General features: G+C 62.7%; 1 protein-coding gene across 2 annotated transcripts in view; it reads right to left on the reverse strand.

The window, feature by feature from the left end:
- Positions 1-1,585: 1,585 nt before the first annotated feature.
- The window catches only part of HIP1 (huntingtin interacting protein 1), a 51,428-nt gene continuing 37,814 nt past the window's right edge, over positions 1,586-15,199 (reverse strand). For both annotated transcript variants that reach the window (XM_054207704.1, XM_054207705.1), the window contains exons 9-31: positions 14,761-14,818; positions 11,535-11,610; positions 11,015-11,146; positions 10,033-10,130; positions 9,756-9,828; positions 9,157-9,340; positions 8,970-9,058; positions 8,763-8,879; positions 8,577-8,678; positions 7,557-7,751; positions 7,285-7,432; positions 7,062-7,148; positions 6,835-6,942; positions 5,600-5,736; positions 5,384-5,494; positions 5,212-5,270; positions 4,985-5,078; positions 4,495-4,595; positions 4,281-4,386; positions 3,983-4,106; positions 3,718-3,779; positions 3,073-3,184; positions 1,586-2,757 (exon numbers count right to left, since the gene is read on the reverse strand). In XM_054207704.1, the coding sequence (XP_054063679.1) occupies positions 2,747-2,757; positions 3,073-3,184; positions 3,718-3,779; positions 3,983-4,106; positions 4,281-4,386; positions 4,495-4,595; positions 4,985-5,078; positions 5,212-5,270; positions 5,384-5,494; positions 5,600-5,736; positions 6,835-6,942; positions 7,062-7,148; positions 7,285-7,432; positions 7,557-7,751; positions 8,577-8,678; positions 8,763-8,879; positions 8,970-9,058; positions 9,157-9,340; positions 9,756-9,828; positions 10,033-10,130; positions 11,015-11,146; positions 11,535-11,610; positions 14,761-14,818 (2,384 nt within the window). In that variant the 3' untranslated portion in view covers positions 1,586-2,746. The remainder of the gene's footprint in view (positions 2,758-3,072; positions 3,185-3,717; positions 3,780-3,982; positions 4,107-4,280; positions 4,387-4,494; positions 4,596-4,984; positions 5,079-5,211; positions 5,271-5,383; positions 5,495-5,599; positions 5,737-6,834; positions 6,943-7,061; positions 7,149-7,284; positions 7,433-7,556; positions 7,752-8,576; positions 8,679-8,762; positions 8,880-8,969; positions 9,059-9,156; positions 9,341-9,755; positions 9,829-10,032; positions 10,131-11,014; positions 11,147-11,534; positions 11,611-14,760; positions 14,819-15,199) is intronic.

Consider the following 15,199-nt stretch of genomic DNA (forward strand, 5'->3'; position numbering starts at 1 on the left):
TGGGTTCCTGGGGGACATGGGGATCCAGCTTCTGAGGCCCCGCTGTGTCCTGCAGAGCGGGGAACCACGGCAGGGACCGCAGCAGGGATGATGGCACAGACCATGCAGAACATGGCTCTGGGGACAGGCTGTCACAGGGCCTTTTGCAGCCCAAGCGTGCCAGGTGGCACTGGCAGGGCTGGGGGAGGCTGGGTGCTGCCCAGGGTGGGAGGGTACCCCGGGAAGGTGACATCCTGCTGAAGCATCACACCAGGGAGGGGACATTCCCCTGAGCATCCCTCTGTCCACGGCTCCCACAGGCCACCCAGCAGCAGGACCCCGTGCCATGGCCCTGCCAGGGAGGGCAGGGTGCTCTGCACAGCCCCGCCACTGTAGTGTCCCTCACCCAGGAAGGCACCGGGGTGGTGGGGAGCCCAAACCCACCCCTGCTCCTTGGAGCTGAGCAGGGACCAGGTCCTGGTCCCCTCCCGAGGACCAACAGATGTGACATGTAGGGTGGCCCTGGGGACAGAGCTGGGAGGGGGACACCATCGCCAGAACATCACCCAGGTCATCTCGACAGCATCTCCTCAAGTTATTTTTCTGGGGGTACACACCAGCAGGGCAGAGCCCCAGGACGCCTGTGGTGACACAAGTCCCCTGCCACCCACACTGGAGCTGGCAGGGCTGGGCTGAAGGCTTTATTGAAAAATCGAAAACACACAACATAGTAATTATTATTATACAATGAAAAAAAAAAAAAAATCAATGCAACCTGCAGCGGAGAGGCACCCCTGCCATCCCTGTCACCAGCCGCCAGTGCCAGGGACCGTGGGGGGACATTTTTCCCCACCAGCGCCCGGCCGAAATACAAAAAGAAGTATTTCAGCCGAGAGTGGTGCTGCTGTCCCCAAGCCCCCGCTGCCACCGCAACCCCCTTGCCGCCCCCTGGCCCCGACCCAACCTGGAGGCCTGAGGTAGTTGGGGGTACCCCGTGCAGGCAAGACCTCCCCCCGCCAAAAGAGCAGGGAGGGTTTTGGGGCTCCCTGTGTCCTGCAGGAAGGGGATGGTTGGTATTGCATCCGGAGGGGAGCCGGCACGGGTCGGGGTACAGTGGTGGCAGGGCGTGGGGACACAGTGGGAGGCCCAGGGGGGAGCCTCGAGGTCCCCCTGGCAGGCTGGGGGCACGGAGCAGGTGCGTTGGCAGCAGGGCTGGCTGGGGGACGCGGGGACACTGGGTCCCTGCACGGTGGATGGTTGCACCGAGGGGGCAGCCCGGAGGCCATGGTGATGGGCCCGGTGGGGCAGGGGGATGCAGGCGGGTCCCACTGCTCCGAGCGCCAGCCAAGGGCTGATGGACATCACTGGGAAAGCACGCGGTGACAGCCCAGCCACTCTGGGCGATGCCACCACTTCCTAAAGGGAGAAAGGCCAAATCCTGCACCCCCAGCACCCTGAGGGGGCCAGGCTGGCTGTCTCCCCCCCAGGGAGCGGCAGCCTGAAGGCAGGGTGCAGGCAGCGATGCTGCCGGGCTGGGAAGGACTCCCTGGCCCTGCAAGGGGCACCAGCAGGACCATGGGGAATGGGGACATTGCTGCGTGGTCTGACGTCACCATCCCCACCGCAGCGAGATGAGCTGGGGGACCCAGAGCTGGCAGACACCCCCCTGCCCTCCGAGCCCCCTGCTCCAAGGCACAAAGGTTCCCTGGCCAGTGCCAGTCCCATGGCCACCCCTGCCCATGGCGACGCCGGCACTGATCCCCCATGCACCAAAGAGGATGGCGAGGACGCAGGGGTGACACCAGCCTGGAGCAAGCGGGTACAGGGAGCTGCTCGCTCTGGCTTGGGGGTGCTCTGGTTTTAGGGCACCCCGGCTGCCCCCAAGCCCTCTGTGCTGCTGCCCTTAGAGCCACTCCCCGTCCCCAGGAGCCGGTGGCTTGTGCGGTGGCACCACAGTTGCCCAAACCCACGCCCAGCACCTTGTGGAGGGTTTATTGCTGGCATGAACACAGTGATCTGTCGGGGCAGGGCAGCCCAGCTCCTGGGGGGGGGGGGGGCATTTTGGGGACCCGGGGTTGGGGGCAGGCACCCATGGCAGCATCCCTCCCACTGCCCGCCCCACTCCCCTCCTCACCACCAGCTGCTCCTGGCACCGCTGCCGGCACCCTGGTGTCACCTGCTGCGTTGTCCCACAGGAACGTTCCCCGCCACCCTGCAGCAGCCAAAGGCACTCGGTGCCCCTGCCGGAGCGGGGAGCACACATAGCACCAAGCCCAGCAGCACCCCAAAAGCTGGCTCCCGACCCGGTGGCACCCCCGGGGCCCTTGGCACCGTGTCGGGGGGGGAAGTTCACACCGAGCCAGGGACCGGGTTAAGGCTGGAGAAGCAGCAAGAGGCAAAAAGAAACCCGACCGCTCTCGCTCAGCCAGAGCCGGCTCAAAGAGTTCCGAAAATCTGTGCAAAAACAAAACTAAAGGGTTAAAGACCCCCCTCCCAGAGACCCCCCCCTAACCCCAAGCAGCTCTAATAAATACGCGTGCGGTTTGCGGCTGGCGTCAGGCCGGTGAGGCCTCACTCCCGGCCCTGGGCTTTCACCAGGCAGCTCTCGGTGCTGCGGCGCTGGAGGCGGCTCTTGGCGGGGGGGGGGACACGGAGGAAACATGTGCTTCGGGGTGACTTTTGCACCAGTTTAACCCAAAAGGCTGCATCGAGCTGGGTCGCAGCCCACCATGGCGGTGTCCCCTGCGGGCTGCTTCTGCCGCGGGCGTTAATCTGCAGCTGGAAGCCGGAGAGAGGGTCAGGAGGCGCAGAGCAATGCAGTGCCTCCCAGCGCCCCTCCGCCCCATCCCCCCCGGGACCCCAGGGCTTCGCAGGGCAGCAGAGCCCCAGCAGCCCAGGGGTGATGCGGGTGCCACAGGCTCTTGCACAGGTCAGGAGCCCCGTGGCTTTGTTCGCATGTGACAACTGTCCCCAGGCTCTGCTTGTGCCAGCTAGAGCGCGTTGCCTGGACTGCAGTCAGGGCTTCCCCATCCTTCCTGCCCCACTCCTGCCCGGTGCACCTTCCCAGCCGGAGCAGGACTGGGATCCACTCACCATCCTCCTCCCAGCCCTCCGCCACTCCTGCCAGCTCGTAGTGCTTCTTGCGCAGCTCCCCCAGCTTCTGCCGCTCCTTCTGCAGCTGGTTTTCCAGCTCCAGCACCCGCACCTGAAGGACATCACGCACGCCATGGCCACCCCCCACCCTGGCACAGCACCCACGTGCTCCAGCTGGCACGGAGCTGTGCTGGGCTGGGCACCCCCCTATCACAGTCATTATCTCCCCGATATTGAGCCTGCAGACCATCAAGGTACATCCCATGAGTGCTCCCATGGCCTGGGGAGGGGACTGAGCTCAGGTGGGCGCTGCCTGTGCAGGCAGGGGAAGGCAGAGTGACCCTTGTGGGCAGCCAGGGCAGAGGAAGGCCCCGGGGCTGCCCCATGCCAGGTGGAGGTGGGTGCTGTGGGGCAGCCCGGGGGGGCACGCAGGAGCAGGGCGAGGTCATGGGCTGTTGTGGCGTGATGGGGACAGCGTCGGGGAAGGCTCAAGGACCAACTGCACAGGGCTCCTGGGCAAACCCATATGTTGCCTTCACACCTTGGGTTCTCCGCATCAGCTGGTGCTGCCTGGGGTCAGACAGCGGGGCAGGGTGCCCCCCCACCCACCACGCGTGCTTCCCAAAACACAGGGGAACCTCCTACCTGCGAGTCCATCTCCTGACGCTTGATCTGGGTGAGCGTCATGCTGGAGAAGTCCATGCTGTCTGTGAAGAAAGACACCACCGGCCCCCCTCAAGTTCTGCTTCCCAGCTCAGAGCCCCCAACGGGTTCCCATGCGACGCGCAGGCACTGAGGGGCAGCGCAGGCAGCAAGGGGCAGCGCAGGCAGTGACCACCAGGGCAGAGCCCACCGAAGACGGCGAGCGTGAAGAGCAGAGGTTTCGGGGCTCCCGCAGCCCCATGCTTACCTTTCTCCTCCACCTGCGACTTCCCGGCCTTGGTGGAGGCCACCACGCCGGCTGTGGCCTGGTTGACTCCCCGGGATGCTTGTTGGAGCTTGCAAAGGTTGACGCTGTCTTTGTCCGCCTTCACCTGCCGGAGCAGCGAAGAGGGCTGCGCTTATACCCCACCAGGCGAGCAGAAGACCAGTCCCACGGTTTGGGTTGACCACACGGTGCCCCAAGGTCACCCCAAAACCATGGCCAGGGGAGCAGCCTCGCTGCTGCCTGCCTGGGGACAGAGCCTCCCGAGGTGCTGGGCTCCTACCTTGGAGGCTGCTACCAGCTGGGCAGTGCTGGCCGCAATCTCCCGGGAACAGACCATCAGCTCCTCGAACGTCCCCTTGCCTTGGACCACCAGGTCGGCAGCGTCGCTGTGGGAGGGCAGAAAAGGGGCTGGAGCATCCTCCCACTACCCCACGGGCCCTCCTTGTGGGGACAACAGGACCCTGCCATCCCACTCCAGTAACAGTGGCACTTACACCATGACGGTGGCACCCCAGCCGACAGCCTTGGAGGCGGAGATGAGACCCTCCGTCCAGCGGGAATTCTTGGCGTAAAACTCCTTGGGGGATGCCGCACCCTGCCATCGGGAAAGGCACAGTCACGCCTTGGGGACAGGGGGGCGGCAGGGTCTGGGACCGCTAAGCCCCGGCTTGCAGGGGAATGGAGCAAGTCAGGGTTTCATTTCGGATGCATGTGGGAGCTGGGGACACTGAACCCGGGGCGGGGGGCCATGGCGTCCCCCGCATGGGAAGGGAGATCAGGGACCTCCGTGACACCCTGGGGACCACAGCCAGGGTGAGACCCCAGGGCTGGGGCAGGAGCTCTTGGCAGCTGGTATTGATGCCCCAACGGGACAATTCTTGGAGCAGCACGTCCCCAGCGAGCGTGCTCTGACCCCCGGCTGGCCAAGCACCCGCTGCTCCGTGTCCTGCCTGCACCCCGCCTGCACCCCTGCCCCCAGCTCACCCGTCCGCTCTCCACGATCTCTCTCTGGAGGTCCTTAGAGGCCAGGACCAGGACGTGGATGGCCTGCATGAGGCCCGTGCAGGAGCCCAGGATCCTGCAAGACAAACCCCACTGAGCCCCGCTTGCGGGGCAGGGAGACCCCAGAGCTGTGGGGCAGCCGCTCTGCCCATGGCACCGGGTTTCCTCCCACCTGCCCAGCTCTCTCCAGCGCCCCAGCCACCACTCACCTCTCATTCACTTCCAGTTTGACCCCAGTGTCACCAGCTCGTGCCTTGCTCAGCATCTCCTGGTGGAGGATGGAGAGGCTGCACTGAGCCCCGCGTGCCATCCTGGCCTCATGCCGGTGGTCCCAGCAGGCACGACACCCATGGGTGCCATGCGGCACACGGTGACCCTCACCTCAATGCGGGCAGCTGCTGTTTCAATGGCTGCTGCCGTTGCCGCCATCTCTTTGTCCACCAGGTCACCCAGCTCCTCCTGCTTGACGTCCAGCCCCCTGGGCCGCAGCTCCTGGGAGGGGACGGGATGAAAGGGACCATCCAGGGGCGGCACAGCTCCTCTGGCAGTTCCCGCCATGGCCCGACCCTGTTCTGCCAGCCCTCCCAGGGCACCCACCTCCCCGATGGCGCTGATCCGGCCCAGGCAGGTTGTCACCGGGCTGCAGTCGGCGCCTTCCACCGTCCCCGGGTCTTGCAGGGCACTGAGGTAGCTTACGGCCTCGCTGCCGCACTGCTTGCACATCTCCAGCAGACCTGCGGGGCAACATGAGAAGCTGAGGGTGCCGCACACGGGCACAGAGACCCCCGGCCCCTGCCCTGTCCACCCCTGCCCACCCCAGCACCCTGCCCACCCGACCCCTGCCTGCCCCAGCCCCAGCCCACCCCAGCATCTTGCCTGTGCCAGCCTCTGCTCAGCCCAGAATCCTGCCCACAGCAACCGCTGCCCACCCCAGACCCCTGCCTGCCCCAAGCACCCTGTCTGCCCCAGCCACCATCTGCCCTGACCCTGCCCTGACCCCCCCAGCTCTGGAGAGCTGGGCAGAGAAGACCCTCATGAGGTTCAACACGGCCGAGTGTAGGGTCCTGCACCTGGGGAGGAAGAATGTCAGGCACCAGTATAGGTTAGGGGGGGACCTGCTGGAAAAGCAGCTCTGAAGAAGAGGATGTGGGGGGTCTTGGTAGACAGTAAATTATCCATGAGCCAGCAATGTGCCCTTGTCGCCAAGAAGGCTGCATAGGGAAGAGTGTGGCCAGCACGTGGAGGGAGGTCATTCTCCCCCTCTGCTCTGCCCTGGTGAGGCCACAACTGGAATACTGTGGCCAGTTCTGGGCTCCCCACTTCAAGAGAGACAGGGAACTGCTGGAGAGAGTCCAGCGTAGGGCAACAAAGATGATGGAGGGATTGGAGCATCTCTCTTATGAGGAAAGGCTGAGAGAGCTGGGATGGAGAAGAGAAGGCTGAGGGGGGACCTTATTAATGTTGACAAGTATCTAAAGGGTGGGTTTAAGGATGGAGCCAGACTCTTTTCAGTGGTTCCCAGTGACAGGACGAGGGGCAACGGGCACAAGCTGGAACATAGGAAGTTCCGATCAAATATGAGAAAAAACTTCTTTACGGTGAGGGTGACGGAGCACTGGAACAGGCTGCCCAGGGAGGGTGTGGAGTCCCCTTCTCTGGAGACTTTCAAGCCCCACCTGGATGCAGTCCTGAGTGATGTGCTCTGGGCAATCCTGCTTCAGCAGGGGAGATGGACCGGATGATCTCTAGAGGTCCCTTCCAACTCTGAAATTCCGTGATTCCGTAACCCCTGCCCGCCCCAGCCCCTGCCCGCCCCGTGGGGTGGCACTCACGGTCGGCAGGCTCCATGGGGGCCACGTGTGAGGTAGCGCTGCCCTGCAGGAGGGTGTCACTGACGAGGTGGGCGAAGAGGGCCAGGCAGGGCAGCAGGGAGCCCACAGCTGTGGCGGGAGAGCAGGCACCAGCCTCAGCCCCAGTGAGCGATGCTCACCTGGCCCACAGGTGCCCGAGCTGCCCTTTTCCCTCAGCCCAGCCCCTGCTCGGGTCTGCCAGCTCCCACCTGCGCGATCGGAAAGGTATTTGCTGTGTGCGTCCCGCAGCCGCTCCATGCACTCGAAGGCTGCCAGCGTCCTGGAGAGGAGGCAATCTGCAGGCAGACAGTGAGCAGGACTCAAACACGGTGGCACAGCCGCTCTCCACCACCCAGAGGACAGAGGGGAATGGGGCTTGGCGCGGTGGCAGGTTGGGATAACACTGGGTTTGGTGAGCACCGGGGAACTCACCCGCCGAGCCGGTGCAGCCGATGTGAGCAGGATCCTCCAGGCGACCGAGGGCATCCTGCACCATCCGCTCCGCCTCCCGCGCGGTGCCCTGCAGCAGGGCAAACTGCTCCTCGGCCAGGCGCCGCTGCAGTGCCTGCTCCTTGCTCTCCTGACAAGCCGGTGCAGGTGTCACAGCCCCTGCCATGCTGGCTGGGAATCACCCCCACACCTCACCTCGTCACCGCTGTCCCCAGCTCTGCAGGGTGGGGGATGCTGGGATGCCCCCGCGGTACCTTGTCTCTCAGCTGGATCCGCAGCGTCTCCAGCTCCATCTTGCTGCTCTCCTGCTCGTGGCTGAACGTGTCCCGCAGCTGTTGCAGCTCGGCCCGCAGGGCAGCCATCTCCTCCCCGTGCCGCTCCGCTGCCTGGCTCAGGCTGTCCCTCTCCTGCTCCAGGCTGGCGATCCGGGTGCTCTGCTCCGCTCCTGCCTGGGTGGGCACAAAACAGTGGTTGGGGCTGTGCTGAGGTGGAACCCTTTGGTTTGGGATTTGCTCATGGGTCCAAGCTTGAGCCACCCTGACCGACCCTGCTCGGTGCACTGCACCCACACAGGTCACAGCCCTTCATCGCCCGCTGCCCGGCAGCATCCTTGCAGCACTGATGGCCTCGCCTGAGGCCGGCTGAGGCTCCCTGGGGAGGCCCTTTCACTTTTATCGGCGAAAATTGACTTTTGTTATCACTGTTTATAATCCTGATGGAGAAGCAGATGAAGGGCGCTGGCTGCCGTCCCCAGGGACGGCTCTGCCCCATCTCTGTCCTGCTGCGGCGTGTCTGCCCACCCTGGGGACAGGAAGCTCCATTTTCCTGCCAGCTTCTGCCTTCACCAACGAGCCTGGAAACGCCTGCTGTCCTCCACAGCCTCACACACATGAAAGACCCTCTGGTAGGGCTGCAAGCCCATATGAAGGCTTGTGACGTGATGGCATGCTCCCTGCCTGGGTTTTACAGCAGGCAGAGCTGCCCAGCCTGACTATGCCGTTGCAGGGATTTTGTTCAACGATCCCTGCTGCTGGAGGCCATTGCTCTGCACGCTCTTGCACCCAGGAGCATTAAACCCCCTGGTACAATGGCTACACCCATCTAGAGGTGGGGAGGAAGAAGACGGGGAGCTGGTTATCAGGCCAACAGTGGGTAACGCCTGGATGGGTAACACCTCACCCGAGCACCCTGACAGCGAGCAGATCTCCCCCTGGCCCGGGCTGCCCGTCCCAGGGCGGCGGGGGGGTTGGCGGGGGCCACCCATGGGCTCTCACCTGTGTGCTGGACTCCAGGGTGCCCTGCAGGACCTGCAGCTCCTGTCTGCTGGCTGCCAGCTCCCGCTTCAGCGTGTCCAGCACCTCTGCCTGCTCCTGAGACTGTGGGCAAGGAGAGATATTGCCAGCGCCCCATGGGGGAGTCCCCCTGCTACACCCCAGCACGTCCCCCCCGTCCCCACTCACCTTCCTCTGAGCCTGCTCGCTCACCCGCTGGAAGGAGTCCTCCAGCTCCTTCTTCTCCCGCTCCACGTCCCCCTGGGCCTGCCTGGCCACGGTCACCTGCTTGGTCACCTCCGCGTTCTGGGGATGGCAGAGAGGAAGTTCAGCGACCCCCGGTATCGGGGGCACGGCTGGGAAAGGAGATGCCAGGGAGGTTTTGGGGAAGCTCACCTTCCGCAGCAGGTCAGCGTGGTTCTGCACGAGCTCGCTGTACTTCTCCTTCAGCTTGCTGTACCGTTGCTCATTGGCTTGCGCCCGCCCTGCCACACATTCAGGGATGCCGAGGTGAGCACCCGAGAGACCCCCGCCCCAGGGCTCACCTCCCTCCCCGAGCCGGGTACTGGCTCTCCCCGCTCACTTTCGATCTCCGTCAGGCTCCTCTGCGCCTTCTCGGTGTCCTCCCGCTGCTTCTTCAGCTCCTCCAGCTCCGTGCGCAGGAACTCGCTCTCGTCCTGTGCCTGCTGCTTCAGGTGCCGCTGCTCGGCCAGCTCGGCCTCCAGCTCGCTGGCGCGGCCGCGCAGCTGCACTGCACCCCGGCCGCTCTGCGGGGACGGCAGGTGGGCAGCTCCCGGCACCGTTCGGTGGCTGACGGCACCGGCCGATGCCCACTGGTACCATCCGGCAGCCACCCGGTGGGTAGCATCCCGCAGAGCCCCAACAGCGGTGGGGTGAAACACTAAGGATGCTGGGCAGTGGGAGTGAGCCTGGTCCCCCCTGGCAGGGATGCACCCCCCTGGCACAGCTGGGAACCCCCCATATGGGCAGGGATGGCTCCACCAGGGATGCAGAAGCCAACGGGGACGGGGCAGGAGAGAGAGACAGACAAGGTCACCGCCTTGCCAGGGACACAGCCAGCACCCCGCCAGCCCCATTCCCAGTGTGAGCTGCCGGGTCTCATCCTGCCCCTGGACTGCCATGTGAGCGCTCACGTGACACCACCGGATGGTTGTCACCCACCTCGGCCTTGAAGTTCTCCAGCTCCTCCTTCAGGGCTGCGATCTCCCCATAAAGCTGCTCGATTAACCGGTCCCTGGGAAGGACAGACACAGGGTACCATCCTCAGTGCCACCAGCTGCGTCGGTGCTGTGGGGACGCATCCTGGGAGAGGAGGTGTCCCCTGTGCCACCATGGCTGCTGTGCCGCGGCAGCCTGGCAGGTGGCTGCAGTGCCGCGCCAGGGAGGGAGTTCCCGGTCCCATCCTGACTGCCTCCACGGCATCACTGGGACTGCTCACTTGTCATCCTTGTTCATCCCATTCTGGCTGTTGAAGTTGAAGGGGTCGCTGCTGAAAGCGCTGCCGAAGATGTCATCAAACTTATTGTCAAACAGGCTCTGTGGGGAGAGCAGCACGGACCTGGAGTGAACCCACCACCACCCGTGAGCCCTCGTCCCCTCCACGTCCCCCGGCGGCACCGCCGAGCCAGCCCACATGCCAGCAGGGCTCTGCCTGCTCCTGCTGCCGGGCCTGGATCCCCCCTGCTGCTCCCAGGGCATTGAACATGTTGAACGTGAAGCATCTCTGGTCCGTCCTCACCTAACTGCCAGGGACGGAAGATCGCCAAAGCTATGTCACCACATGCCCCTTCCCCTCCAGAAACGCTCAGCGCCTGGGGACAACCCTTGGTGGAGAGGGTGGGGTGAAGATCTAAGGCAAGCGCACAGAGCTGAGGGGCAACGCTGGGAAGCCAGACATCTCTAGCTGGCCATCACTGGAGGGCAGCAAACTACTGAGAGAAGTACCATGAGATGAAGTGATAGGATGAGGAGGAACAGTTTTACACTGAAAGAGGGGAGATTGAGATGAGATCTGAGGAAGAAATTCTTGGCTGTGAGGGTGGTGAGCCCCTGGTCCAGGTTGCCCAGAGAAGCTGTGGCTGCCCCATCCCTGGAGGGGTTCAAGGCCAGGTTGAATGGGGCTTGGAGCAACCTGGGCTGGTGGGAAGTGTCCCTGCCCAGGGCAGGGGGTGGCACTGGATGGGCCATTCTGGGATTGTATGATTCTAACTCAGCCTGGCTCAGACCTAGGAGCACCCACATGCGACACCCAGCACCCACACCACACCCGGCAGCGATGCTCCTCAGCACGCAAGGCCATCCCGCTGTCTCAGCCTCCACCACAGCACGGTTTTGGAGAAACAACCCTGGTCTTGGAGTCGAAGGGCACCCTCTGCCTCCTCTGCATCCCGAGGGGCATGGGCAGTGCCGCGGCCTCTCACCTGCGATGCTGTGTCCATCTCCACCAGGTCTGTGATGGGCTCGCTGTCGGGTGAGGACGCCTCGGCAGGGATGACCACCACGGGGCTGATGTGCTCTGATAGTGCCGAGGCGCGCAGGAAATTGGGAGGGTTCTGGGGAGGGAGGGGAGCATGGCTGGGTGGAGAGGCTTGGCACTGCTGCAGGGCTTTGGGCACAGTTGGTCAAAATCCTGCCCCAGCACTGAGCTGGCCATCCCCAGACCCACGGGGATGGAGCAAGGACCCACGGGGATGGATCCCAGCAAGGGCTGAGGGTCAATGAGAGCAGAGGATCTCAGCTCCTGGCTGGAGGGGCAGCTCCATCCTGCAGCATCTCACCCAGGGAGGGATGCAGGATGAGCCTCAGGCTCCACGAGCCCCACGTTACACTGGCCCCTGGACGCTGGGCAAGGCAGCGCGTGATCCTTTTGGGACAATCATCTCCCAGAACCACCAACCCCAGCCACGGGGACAGTGAGTGTGGGGACCAGTGGGGTCTCACCTCTGGCAGCTGCGGGATCTGAATCAGCCGCTTGAAGTACTGCAGGTTGCTGGAGCGGTAGAAAAGGTCCTTCAGCCTGCAAGGGACAGGGAATGGTTAGGGATGGCTCTTGCCCAACACAAACACCCCACCCCGAAGGCGGGGAGCTCCAACCCCTCGCCTGGCTCCAGGGGGGTGTCACCAGGGCACCGTGCTGTGCCTGAGGGGAGGGTGGTGTGTGCTGCCACCAAACCCATGGCAGATCCTGAGGAGACCCCATCACCAGCCTCCCACTTCTAGCAAAAACCGCCTGCTAGAGGCTTTTTGCCATAAACCCAGGACCCGATGAGCAGAGAGTAGGACCTGAAACTTGAGCAATCTGATTTAGAGGAAGGTGTCCCTGCCCATGGCAGATGGGTTGGACTAGATGACCTTTAAAGGTTCCTTCCAATCCAAGCCACTCTGTGAGCTTATGAAACCATGAACCGCAGTAGAATGGCTGCACTGAGTCGCGCCAAGATCCAGCCACCTCTCCGTGCCGTCCTCACCACAGCCAAGACTTGAAGGGACAGCTGCGAAACATCGTAATTGCCCCGGCCATCAGTGGGTTGGGGGCTTCCAGCCTGGAGGCCACATCTGCAGCATCCTTCAGTTCTTTGAGGGAACGTCTTCCCCAGAAGGAGGGCTACCCTTCAGGATTTCCAGTTTTGGGGAGGAGCGACAGTGCCCAGCCGCGCCGCTCGCAGCTCCGCTCCCTTCCAGTCAACCCCGGCATCCCAGTTGGTAGCCCAGCGCTGCCAATACCTGCCCCAGGGCCTCTGCCCTGGGTGGTCAGAGCCCAGGGACAGCCCTGCTATCTGCTGACGTCCCTGTCTGGTGTTTTCCCCACAGGCGCTGGTTTGCAGTTTGTGACCTTGACTTGAGCTGTCCCTCAGTGCCGTGACACCATCCCACTGCTCTTGGCAGCCAGTTTTCATTTTGACTACCCTAAATAATGGTGTACCAGCGGCCACTGTACTTCACTGCTTGCCCTTTTTCAATCTCATTTAAAATACATCGAGAGGACTGGTTCCGGCACTGTCACTGGGATCACCCCGAGACACTTCCTGGTACAAAACGCCATCATTTGTCTCCTCTCCTCTGTGCAGTTACTAATGCAGGGGAGACCTGCCCTCACATCTCATAGGACCATGGACTCACAGAATGATTTGGGTTGGAAGGGACCTTAAAGCCCATCCAGTGCCACCCCCTACCCTGGGCAGGGACACCTCCCACCAGCCCAGGTTGCTCCAAGCCCCGTCCAACCTGGCCTTGAACCCCTCCAGGGATGGGGCAGCCACAGCTTCTCTGGGCAACCTGGGCCAGGGTCCCACCACCCTCATGGTACAACGTTTCTTTCTTACGTCTGACCTAACCCTGCCCCCGTTCAGTTCAAAACTCTCTCAGCCTTTCTCCAGAGCAGAGGTGTTCCAGCCCTGGGAGCATGTTGGTGGCCTCCTGTGGAGCGTCTCTGCCAGGCCCATGTCTGCCTTGTGCTGGGGACCCCAGAGCTGGAGGCTCCTGGGGGGGGTGAGGAGAGCAGAGCAGAGGGGGAGCATCCCCTCCCTGTCCCTGCTGGCCACGCTGCTGGGGATGCAGCCCAGGAGACGCTTGGCTTTCTGGGCTGCAAGCGCACACTGCCGGCTGATGTCCCATTTGTCACCCGCCAGTACCTCCTAGTCCTTCTCTGCAGGGTGCTCTTCATCCATCCCTCCCTCCCTCCCTCCCTCCATCCCCCAGTCTGTGCTGGTACTGGGGATTGCCCTGATCCAGGTGCAGGACCTTGCACTTGTCCTGGTTGAACTTCATGAGGTTCACATGGACCCACTCCTCCAGCCTGTCCAGGTCCCTCTGGATGCCACCCCTTCCCTGCAGCATATTGACCGCTCCACTCAGCTCGGTGTCACCCACATTTCGCAGGACAGTTCCATTTTTTCCCAGAGCTTTTGGAAATAAATGTCCTTGCTCCCACTGAGCATCACCCTGCAGCAGCTCATGGCCTCCCACAAACCCAATGCCCACCTCCTGCAGGCAGCAGCACCCACCCCATCCTGTCTTTTTCATGAAGACCGTCTCCCACTCCTCATTTTTTCCCTGCAATGCCAGGCACTGGGTCAGCCCCTGTGCCTCCTCCCTCCCCTCTCCCTGAAGCCCGTTTTATCAACCAGCACCACAACACTTCTCATCCCTGGGCGCTGGCAATACTCCAGCAGCGTCACAGCCACCCTCGCGTCCAAGGTCTTGGGTAACTGGGTGACCACGACTCAGTTCTGTCTGTCTCGTCCTCCACCTTTTATCTGCTGCTTTTAAAATCTCTTACTGATATTTTAATTTAGGACAGACACGGGGACACTGGCGAAATGAGCTTTACCCTTTCCATTTCCACCTGTCCCCACCCAAGAACGGCTTTTCCCACCCAAAAGCCACCCAGCAGCATCCCTGGCACCCAGGCTCTCCACAGGCCTCTTCAAGGACCCCTCCTCAGCTTTGCAACACCCAAAGGTTTCATCCTCTGGTTGCCCCCCCTTTTACCAAGCTCCCCTGGGTTTGTGCAACTGGCTTTTTTTTTTTTTTTGGAAATTCAAAAGAATTGGGTGGAAAATCTCTTTTCCCCATGCCGCGCCCCCAGCGCCATGACCATGAGTCCTCCCCAGGGCTTCTGTAGGCCCTCCCTCCTGCGGCATCACCTCAAATTGCTTCCGTGTGCTGCTTGTATTCTTGTATTCTCCCACCCCCCTGCTCCTATCAACGCATCCCTCTCCCGACAGACCCATCACAAGCCGAAAACGCTGCTAAGGGTGCTGAGCACCCTGCTCACCCGACACCCGGCCCGGGGTGTCCCCACCAGCAACCCCTCACACTTGGCTTCTCAGCCCCTGCCCAGACTTTCATCTCAGCATGCCAACTGCATTTAAAATTGCAATTAAAGGGTTTGAGGGTTTTAAATCGTCAGATGTGCTGTCAGCGGCTGAACACCTCGTTAGAATTAATAACGCCGTTATCTGGTAATTCAATAGCTGCGGATTAACCAAGCAGAGCGGCTGTCCTGGAGGAAGCCCCAGGGAAAGCCGAGAGGTCGAAGTGGGCTGGATTTCAGAGCCCCAAGCAAGATCGACTGTGCTGAGCCCCGGCACAGGGGCTCTGGTGTCCCCCCCACGTTCCCTCCGCCCCGGGAGCAGCCCCTGAGCATCTGGGTCTGGGCACTTACTTTCTGAACTGCTCCAGGAAGCGATCCCGGTGGCCCTGCAGTGTATCCGCTGGCAAACCTGGAAGAAGCAGCAGGTAGAAACATCACCGGGCATCTCCATGCTGGTACAGAAGCACGAAATCGGGGAACAACCCACTGGCATGGCCATCTGGGGATGGGCCTTTCCCACAGATGGTTACCCTCCTCCCGGGGTCTGAACGCTCTGGGCTCAGGGTTCCCCTGCAGGAGGGGAGTACATCCTCCCCCAGACACCCCCAGGGCAGGGAAAGGCAGCGAGGTGGTGTTCAGGTGGCTGCCACCACAATTTGAGGTCCCGGGCAATGCGGTTTTGCAGCCAGTGTCTGTCTGAAGCCAGGGGAGCTCCTGGTGGGCACCGTCCCTGTGGCCGAGGGGCATTTGGCAGGGCAGGCTCGGTCCCCCAGTGCTTGCACATCTTTGT

This window comes from Rissa tridactyla, chromosome 7, assembly GCF_028500815.1.
Source record: "Rissa tridactyla isolate bRisTri1 chromosome 7, bRisTri1.patW.cur.20221130, whole genome shotgun sequence".
Taxonomy (NCBI): domain Eukaryota; kingdom Metazoa; phylum Chordata; class Aves; order Charadriiformes; family Laridae; genus Rissa; species Rissa tridactyla.